Raw genomic sequence first — 10,513 nt, forward strand, 5'->3', positions numbered from 1 at the left:
AGATACATACTGAGGTTCTCTCCCTTTCACACTGAAACCTTTTGAACCTTTAAAGTCTCAGTCGTCCTCAAGGCTTAAAAATCCTTCTGTCTGTATAAACCTGCTCAGTTCATTTGTTGGAAAGATCTTCTAGTATTTTGTTCGTTCATACATTCAGCTGATGGTTCAATACATGATATTGGGTTCATGGTTTGATATTGTCCCAATATTTTGAGCAAAATCTGAATGAAGACAATTATGACAGAACTTTTTTTTTTTCATTTCTGTGGGAAAACAAAAACAAAAGTGCAAACCATATGACTACAGGTGTCTGTAAAATTAAAGAGTAAAATTCAAAACATTTTAAGACTTTTAAAGCTAGTTCAGAAAGTTCAGTGCAGTGTATATTTGTCATTTTACAGTCAGGAGTGATCACAACACCAGAAGTGATATATCCTGTGATGGAAACCTTGTTGTAATGAATCAGTCCAGCTAACAGCATGTTGGGTGTGTTTGTGTAAAGGTGTTGGCTCTACTATGAGTCAGTCTGAGGAGAGAGAGGAGGGGCTCCCTCCCTCTAAAACCACTGTGTCTGGGGAACATGACAGCCGGACCAAAGCTAAGAGGTAAGATGAGGATCTCTAACTGTCCATGACTGTTCTCCATCTCAGAGCTCAGCAGTGAAATCATTACAGCATCATTATTCAGAGTAAAAGCTCTGTCTCTGTTGTGTTGAAGCCCAGTCCAGCAGGAGAGACCAGACTCCCCTGAACCCAGCTGTGTGTCCATGAAGAGTGACTGGTCTATGAATCCACCTATTGACTTCAAAGATGGACACCACTCTGCCGAGCAAAGGTAAGAATTTAAAACAGATGAGTTTGTTATTATCCAGCTCTCCTGAGAAGAGGTATGAAGTCATGAGATATAGAATTGGTCCGACCCTTCATACTCTGTTGATTAAGTTTCCTCTTTCAAAACATCACATTCAATAATCAGGGCTCGCTTTCCTGATAACACTGTATCTTGAAAACTCACAACACACTTTGCACTACTTCAAGAGAGTTCTTGAAATCTTCACGTGTTTCCCAAAGGATTTCATGACAACAAATTTTCAAGATGTACTTGAAGATCACCTTCAAGAATCGTAAGGCATCACGGGTCGATTCAAGGAAGCATCAATTTTCTGAGCTGAAAGCAGAACAAGTCGATTGAAGAAACCTTAATTTTAAAACACATAGTTTATAGCCTCCAACAGTTCACTTCATCTTGTCGCCTGTAGATTCTGAATGTATTTTCTTCTATATATTATTTGCAATGCTGCCATTTCAGTAGAGCTGTGACTGACCGGCTGCCTTGTGGATGTAGGCTGGTGTGTGATATCGACCCAGCTGACCATTATAATTTCACCTGTTGAGGGAAAATATTTACTGAATTTTGAAGAGGCTCATAAACCACACTGTGTTGTTGACCAGTTGCCTGGGATTTGCTTAGAACATTGCAAAATAGCTGACTGCATAAGGCATAGGGTATTAATGTAGACTAAAGCACATTTGAATTTGGTGTAGCCTAATAATAAATACATTAATGAAAGACATGTAGCTTTATTTATTTAGACAGTAAGGGTTGGTGCAAAAGGAAATGGTTTTGATGTGGAGCACAGCAGGGGCGTCACCAAGGTTTGAATACATTTGGGGCTGAGCCCAAGTAATGTGGGGCTGAACCGGGGAGGAACATTGGATGTATTTTACCCTACAGAACAAACTGGGTAGCATTTGGGGCTCTACTGCGTTACAAGCCAAATTACACATCGCTGTACAGTTGTTAACTTGGATCTAAAATTGATAAAATTAAAGATCTTATAACATGCCTCTGTTATAATGGAATGGAATTGTTTTACATAATTATTATAATTTTATGGAAGATTTCCATCACACTGAGCACTAACAGCTGAAAACAAAATAAACAGAAAAAGGCTGTAGTGAAGTCATGGGTGCAGAGTCCTGACTGGATCTGGGGTTTGATTGGTCAGCTGCTCTCTGCTGTCTCCCTGACCCTGACTCCCTCAATCTCTTGTTGTCCTTCCTATGATATTGATAGAATGGACAACACTACCTTTAAAAAATACAACTGACTTGTTTTATATTTTACTAGCATTTTCCCATGTGAAGGTGATCATACCTGAGTATTACTATTTTCTGCCACTTCCCTCAAAACTGGCTCAACTTCCTCCTGCTAGAGGAAACATGACATGACAAAAAAATCAGTTCTCAAAATATTATCTATACATGTGCTGGATGAATTGATTGTGATTGGCTGGAGGGGTGTTGATTAATTTCAGATAACCACATTGCTCTGACATAGTTCCTTATCACTGGTCTAAATTAATGCACAATTTTGAGACTTGCTTACGAACTGAATATTATTGTGTACAAGGGTACCAGTTATGAGATGGGCATCACTTTTATGGCATGAACAGCTTTAGCAAAACCAGGAATACACTTATTTTAGCTTTATCATCTAGTCACCTGAACTCTGCTGGTCTGTCTCCTCTAATTTGAGACTGATCCTTCTGCCTCCATTTGGCTCTGTTAAATAGAGCAGTGCACATATTCAGTTACTGATGGCTGTGTATAGGAGACTTTTTAAATTACTATATTCAGATTAACTCAAAGATAATATATGATACACCACTGCATCTAACGTTAGGCTACAGTCAATCAAATAACAATAGCTAGCAAATAGATAACTAAATATCCCTTCATTCTCTGGTAGCAAACTACACTGTAAATGAGTAATTTCAGTTACAAAGATGGATCATGTGAAAATGAGAATGACATGTCTGTCTGTTTACAAGTTAAATTCACTTGAACACATTGTTTTATCACTCACATTGGGTTGAAAATAATACAGGATGTCTAGTTTCTCAACATTTTCACAACACAACCTGTCAGCTCCGCTGCTCAGGTTAAACTCTCTGTGCTTGTCATTTGATTGTGCGTTTGTTTAATGTGACCATGCTTCCCGGTTGGGTGGAGTTTTCCGTTTTTGATGCACTGTGATTGGCCCGAAGGTCCAAACACTGCAAACTTTGGTGATAAAACGAACCAAACCAGTTGTTTAAGCGTCAGTGAAAACACCAGTATTGCTCTGCATTTACTGTTTTTTAGAACCGGAACGCGCATTCCGTCGTCAAATTCACTCCCAGAACGCACGGCCCAATGACACCCCTGGATATAGTTAGAACCTCCTTGCTTTCCTCTGTCAAAAGATTTGGGGCTAAAGCCCTGGAAGCCCGATGCTGGTGACGCCACTGGAGCACAGAGTTTACGTACAACAGCGGCCTGTCTGCTGTAGGATCTCACCTTCATTGCTCCTGCAAAGAGATACTTGAAATCTCACGACTCGTGCCTGGTTGTTGTGAATGAACAACGCATTTCTTGTACTACTTGAGAATATGTGAATATTTTCAGGAAAGCCTTGTGAAATTTACAAATGTCTTGAAGAATGACTGTGTTTCTGCCAGGATTCATCATGACAGAACACGACACTTTAAACAGTGTGTGTGTGTGTGTTGATATCTGGAGACCTAATACTTAATGTTTTCTCCACAGAGTTCACCATCAAAGGAAAGAGGTTCCCAGTGGTCAGTCTGCTCAGGAGCATCAAACAGACCTGGACTCCATATTTATGGTGTGTAAATGTACAACAACACCTTTTACTTAAGCTACAAAGAAAATGCAAATCAACCATTCTTGTCATTATAGTCTCCATGCTGCACTCTTTAGACCAGTGGATTAGAGGTCTTCACGGGTCCAAAATGATGGACCTGACCCCTAATGGACCCGGGAAATTCGTTCTGAGATCCGATTGGACCCGATCATTTTTAAAAATATATATATACCGACCCGTTTTTGCCCGAGATATTACAGACCTGACCTGGTGCATGTCCGAGAGGAGAGAGACCCGAGACCCGTCCGTTTTATGGACCCGACAAACCCGGTAATTAAAATTGTTACTAAAAATGCTGTTCTACTGCTAAAAACGTTTATAATGTCGGATACAACATGTGGTAGCCTAATAAAAGGAGATCAAAATAACAGCCAAGTTTCCGACTTGCCAAGTTGTGCCGTTCTACAGTTTGTCCAGTAGATGACAGTGAGACTCCATAATGGAATCTAGCAGCTACTTGGCTACGTAGCTACAATAGGCTAAGTGACAAGGAAATTAAATTGCATGTTAAATGGATGATTAAAACATTAGTTTTTAGCTTATTTTTCACCTCAGTGAAGAAGGTATCCATCTTGCGCCTTTCCTCTGCTCCAACTCGCTGGCGCTGCTCAATGTTTTTTTCACCTTAGTTTCGCTCTTGTAATCTGATCCTAGGTCAGCCTAATCATCACACAAGTTACACAGCGCTTCCATGCGTTTCTCGTCTCGTCACGTGATCAGCGCTGATCACGGGTCTTGGATCCACTCGGGTATTACACAATGATAAACAGACCCGGGACCCGCGGTAATAGAATGGGACCCGACCCGGACCCGATTGACCATAATAAAATGTGGACCCGAACCCGTACGGGTCCCGGGTCGGGTCTCGGGTCCTAGGGTCCGGGTAGACCCGTGAAGACCTCTACAGTGGATCTCTCAAACCATGCAAGCTGGATTTGATGTTATGTTCCACGATTTTGTATTCTGTTCCAGCTTCTTGAGGAGAACATTGTCACTTTTGTGAAGAACGAGCTGAAAAGGATCCAGGGAATTCTGAGTCCAGATTACCCAGAATGCTTAGAGAGGCAGAGGGAGGATGAGGAGGTGGTGGACAGTGAGGAGGAAGAGCAGAAGAGGAGCAGCAGAGAGGTTTTTCTGGAGATCACTGTACTCTTCCTGAGGAGAATGAAGCAGGAGGAGCTGGCTGACTTTCTGCAGATCAGTAAGAGGCTTTTAACAGGTTTAACATGATGGAAAGAGGAAATGGTGGGAAATGAAAGATGTGTACATTTCCAAACTCTGCTGTAAATATGCTGTACGCATCTGCATCAGATCTATACAATTCTGCACACAAAATGTTTGTCCACTACTGATGAGCTGAATAGATATCATGGAATGGGAAAATGTATACATCCACACTGAAATCCACTCATTGATTTCATTTGTTGTTTGTTCATTCAGAAACTTTTGCTCCCATCTGCCAACATCAACTCAAATCTGATCTGAAGGAGAAGTTTCAGTGTGTGTTTGAAGGGATTGCTAAAGCAGGAAACCCAACACTTCTGAAGCAGATCTACACAGAGCTTTACATCACAGAGGGTGGGAGTGGAGAGGTCAATGATGAACATGAGGTCAGACAGATTGAAACAGCATCCAGGAAACCAGCAGGACCAGAAACACCAATCAAATGTGAAGACATCTTTAAACCCTTACCTGGAAGAGATAAACCAATCAGAACATTGATGACAAAGGGAGTGGCTGGCATTGGAAAAACAGTCTTAACACAGAAGTTCACTCTGGACTGGGCTGAAGACAAAGCCAACCAAGATCTACAGTTCATATTTCCACTGGCTTTCCGAGAGCTGAATCTGCTGAAAGGGAAAAAGTACAGCTTGGTGAAACTTCTTCATCACTTCTTTAATGACACCAAAGAATCAGGAATCTGGAAGTTTGACAAGTTCCAGGTTGTGTTCATCCTTGACGGTCTGGATGAGTGTCGACTTCCTCTGGACTTCAAGAAGAACAAGATCCTGACTGATGTTACAGAGTCAACCTCAGTGGATGTGCTGCTGACAAACCTCATCAAGGGGAAACTGCTTCCCTCTGCTCGCCTTTGGATAACCACACGACCTGCAGCAGCCAATCAGATCCCTCCTGAGTGTGCTGACATGGTGACAGAGGTGAGAGGCTTCACTGACCCACAGAAGGAGGAGTACTTCAGAAAGAGATTCAGAGATGAGGAGCAGGCCAGCAGAATCATCTCCCACATCAAGACTTCACGAAGCCTCCACATCATGTGCCACATCCCAGTCTTCTGCTGGATCACTGCTACAGTTCTGGACCATGTGTTGAAAACCAGCGAGAGAGGAGACCTGCCCAAGACCCTGACTGAGATGTACATCTACTTCCTGGTGGTTCAGTCCAAACAGGGGAATGTCAAGTATCATGGGAGAGCTGAGACAGATCCACACTGGAATACAGACAGCAGGAAGATGATTCTCTCTCTGGGAAAACTGGCTTTTGAGCAGCTGCAGAGAAGCAACCTGATCTTCTATGAAGCCGACCTGACAGAGTGTGGCATTGATATCAGAGCAGCCTCAGTGTACTCAGGAGTGTTCACACAGGTCTTTAAAGAGGAGCGTGGGCTGTACCAGGACAAGGTGTTCTGCTTTGTCCATCTGAGCCTTCAGGAGTTTCTGGCTGCTGTTTATGTCATCGTCTCATTCATCGACTCTGGTATCAATCTGCTGTCAGAAACACAATCAACCTCCAAACCGTCTCAACCAAGAGACAAATCTCAGGTAAATCAGTTCTACCAGAGTGCTGTGGACAAGGCCTTACAGAGTCCAAATGGACACCTGGACTTGTTCCTCCGCTTCCTCCTGGGTCTTTCACTGGAGACCAATCAGACTCTCCTACGAGGCCTGCTGACACAGACAGGAAGTAGCTCACAGACCAATCGGGAAACAGTCCAGTACATCAAGGAGAAGATCAGGGAGAATCCATCTCCAGAGAGAAGCATCAATCTGTTCCACTGTCTGAATGAGCTGAATGACCGTTCTCTAGTGGAGGAGATCCAACAATACCTGAGATTAGGAAGTCTCTCCAGAAAGAGACTCTCCCCTGATCAGTGGTCAGCTCTGGTCTTCATCTTACTGTCATCAGAAGAAGAGCTGGACGTGTTTGACCTGAAGAAATACTCTGCTTCAGAGGGGGCTCTTCTGAGGCTGCTGCCAGTGGTCAAAGCCTCCAATAAATCTTTGTAAGTGCATAGAAAACTGGATAGATTCAATATATTAAACCTAATATTCATACAGAGGAAAAAAAATATATTTTCAAAGTTATTGTCCGTCTTCATCACTAATATTTCTTCAGGTTGAGTGCCTGTAAGCTGTCAGAGAGAAGCTGTGAAGCTCTGGCCTCAGTTCTCAGCTCCCAGTCCTCTAGTCTGCGAGAGCTGGACCTGAGTAACAACGACCTGCAGGATTCAGGAGTGAAATTGCTCTCTGCTGGACTGGAGAGTCCACACTGTAGACTGGAGACTCTCAGGTAAGATCAGTTTACAGTTTATTTCAATCGATTTGACACATTTCTCCAAACTAAGGTCTGTGCTCTCAAAACAGTCTCTCAGATTCTTCAGTCTGTTCAACAGATTTAAATCCTGTTTTACATGCAGGTTAATGTCAGTATATAAACACCTGACCTGTGTAGGATTTTCTCTGCTTACATGATTTTTAAACCAGTTGTGATGCCAACATTTAGCACTGATTTGGAGCCTCTGAATTACTTTCCATGAAGCAAGGAAGCAGCAAGCAAGTTTATTTATATAGCACATTTTCATACATTGAATGCAATTCAAAGTGCTTTATAAAAGAAAGGAAAAAAGATAGCATAAGATAAGAAGGCATAAAAGAATTCATACATTATGACAAACATTAAAAGTGCATAAAAAGGTACACAGGCAATTTAAAGTGCTTTACATTTAAATAGAAATACGATACACCATTAAAATAAACAATTTAAAGTCATAAAAATAATCAATAGGAATCCCTCTTTCAATTTAAAGTACATAACATTAAAAGTAATAAAAGATATAAAATGGAAGAAAATAAAATACCAAAATAGCAGGAGACTTAGCTATAGGCAACACAGAACATGTATGTTTTTAGCCTAGATTTGAAAATGGTCAGATTAGGGGCATGTCTAATATTATCTGGGAGTTTATTCCAGTTTTGTGTAGCACGATAAGAAAGTGCTGCCTCCCCACACTGTAAAAACGAACACGTTGGCTCAACTTAAAAAAATAAGTAACCCGGCTGCCTTAAAATCTTGATTTGAGAGAGCTAAGGATGTCTAGTTCTTTCCACTTCCATGTAAGTTCCTACCACTCACAATAATAAGTTAAAGTGACTAATCTGAAACTGATAAACAGTTAGATCAACTTGATATTTAAAGTTCAATCAATAACATTTTTAGTACTACTAACAAGGAAATTCAAGTTGTAGGAACTAAATGCCTAGTTTAGGTGACATTACATTATGAGTCAAACCAACAAACATGCATTTCTATCTTTTGTTGCACAAACAAGGAAACATAAGTTATTTCAACTAAGCACCTTAGTTTAATCAACATAATATTTTAAGGCAGCCAGGTTACTTTTTCCAGTATAAGTTGGCCTAACTGGCAATCTTAAGTTTGATCAATACCTTGAATAGCATTATTTGCCAAGTCAACTAAATCACTTATTTTCTAACAGGACTGAGTGGAATGCATTCATAAACAAGAAATCATTGATTCAAGTTCATAACAAATGTCCAATCAATTTCCAAATCAGAGTTCAGGCATTATAAGATTCTTAACAACATGCTGAAAAATGCCAAATCTTAAAAGATTTTTTCAAATTGAGAATCCTCTCCTCCAGGATCACAGCAAAGTTAACGGCGTCCTTGGCGAGCAGGTCTTGTTCACCTCCAGGCTCTTTAGTGATGAAGAGTAGGCCAACGTCCACTCCCTTCACAGCTTCCTCCTCCGAATCAGTAGCCTAAAGATCATTATGTATTAAATTATTGTGTGTGTACCATTTTCCAAACTTCATCATGTAAAGACTCTGGCACAACAAGGACAGCATTATGATATTGTGTAATGGCCGTTACATCCATTGGGTGACAGCGCAAAAAACAAAATCCACCACAAGACTGTAAAAAAACAAAAGTCGACTGGTGCCGCTCCATGGTCTAAAACATCCCTCATCTTAACATGGAGTGTGAATGAATGAATGACTGACTGAATTTGTAGGTAAATAAAATATTTTCAATTTCTAGACAGTTGATCACATGTACCATCAAGTTATAGGTAAATGTCATGTAGATGTCATGTAAAAACATATTTGCTGTAAAGCTGCCTGATTAGGGTATAAAAGCTAGCGCTGTAACTATATAAACAATGGCTGACTTAGTTACTGTTCTATGTAATGTTAGCAACATTTACTGAGTTAAAAATATTAATTCTGTATAGTCAATGATAAGTTATCCTAATCGCCTGATTAGCCAACAGAGAAAATAGAAACTGGAGAGGGTTTTTGTGGTCCTTGAAACTCAGTTTTAAAGAGTGACTACACACATGGTCATTTTGGTGCTCTAGTGGTTGATATATTGCCCCACACCAGTCTGTGATGTCAGAGTACCTTTTTTTTTCTAGACAGAAGTATACTGACATCACAGATTGGGGTGGGGCAGATTGTGGAGCAGGGTGAAAATATCAACCAATAGAGTACCAAAATGACCGTGTGTAGTTAATCTCCACAGTGCGTGTGCCGTGGCTGTTCACTGTGTTTTACTCACTACCATTCAGGAACCTGCTGATTTTATTTTCTAGTCATATTATGCTTCAGTAAACCAGAAATATTAACATTTTACCTTTAAGAAAAAATAAATTCCATATGCATTTCTTAGTGTGCCCTTCAAAAGTGTTATGTGTAACGCACCTCTCAGACTTTGTGAAGTTGGAGGGATCCTTTCTCAGGTAGTGAGGCAGTCCAAGCAACACTGCAGCTCTGCTCTTCTGGTTGGAAGTCTATAACACAGAAGAACAGTAAAGGAAGACACACTGTGTCCCAACTGTGGCAATCAAGACCTGAAGATGGAATGTAAGCATGCTTGTGTAGGTTATTTTTGACAGGATAAGTAACAAGAAGGTAAATAACAAAATACACAGGAGAAAAACACCTCAAACAAACTAAAGTCTGTCTGTCACTGCTCTAGCCGTGCTGTAAACACAGCTGGTGGACCTAAGCATCCACAACCAGAACGTGATTTGAGCACCGATTGAGAACACACACGCAACTGAGCCGGCAGACATTTGTTAGTTTCTGATAATCACAAGGTAACATCGCCCCACGCTTACAAGTGATGTCACAACTTCAATCTCTGTTCAGTGGTGAGAAAGAATTTGATTAAGATCAGACTATCCTTACTTGAACATCAAGGGACTGAAGCAGACTGTGAAGCTTGGTCCTGCTGCTGGCTCACACTCTGTACAACTCCAGCAGTGTTGGAAAATACTTGTCAAGTCCATCTAAGAAAGACTGGTGGAGATCAACAGAAACCAGAACTCTGCAGCAATCTGCAAAGAGAACAAGAAACTTCATCCAACAGGGGACAGGACAGGCTGCTCCAGACCACTCAATATGACCTCCAGCCCTGTAAAGAAAACAAGTCAATGTCAGATTGATATCTCCATATCTTGTGTAATTTCAGTCAAATCCACAATGTCATCCACAGCAAATACAGAATTACTGTTAATAAACTAAATTCGGCCTTTTAACAAA

At 40.9% G+C, this 10,513-nt stretch overlaps 1 protein-coding gene and 1 long non-coding RNA gene across 2 annotated transcripts; one reads left to right on the plus strand and one right to left on the minus strand.

Moving 5' to 3' along the window:
• The first annotated feature begins 422 nt into the window (after nucleotides 1-422).
• Nucleotides 423-7,449, plus strand: LOC139665046 (NLR family CARD domain-containing protein 3-like). The gene is made up of 7 exons (XM_071543991.1): nucleotides 423-605; nucleotides 718-834; nucleotides 3,591-3,669; nucleotides 4,681-4,909; nucleotides 5,149-6,949; nucleotides 7,063-7,236; nucleotides 7,431-7,449. Exons 1-7 carry the CDS (start codon nucleotides 517-519, stop codon nucleotides 7,447-7,449), a joined length of 2,508 nt encoding a protein of 835 aa, XP_071400092.1. The 5' UTR covers nucleotides 423-516.
• A 1,155-nt stretch (nucleotides 7,450-8,604) lies between these two features.
• On the minus strand, nucleotides 8,605-10,388 carry LOC139665059 (uncharacterized). Its single transcript, XR_011696858.1, has 3 exons — nucleotides 10,160-10,388; nucleotides 9,671-9,759; nucleotides 8,605-8,728 (listed from the first exon to the last, which is right to left on the minus strand). It is a non-coding gene; the product is annotated as an uncharacterized lncRNA (long non-coding RNA).
• Between the last annotated feature and the right edge of the window lie 125 nt (nucleotides 10,389-10,513).

Source organism: Centroberyx affinis, unplaced genomic scaffold (genome assembly GCF_046629955.1).
Source record: "Centroberyx affinis isolate AG114_WGS23_722 - 3 ecotype Tasmania unplaced genomic scaffold, CSIRO-AGI_Caff_v1 ptg004433l_1, whole genome shotgun sequence".
Taxonomy (NCBI): domain Eukaryota; kingdom Metazoa; phylum Chordata; class Actinopteri; order Beryciformes; family Berycidae; genus Centroberyx; species Centroberyx affinis.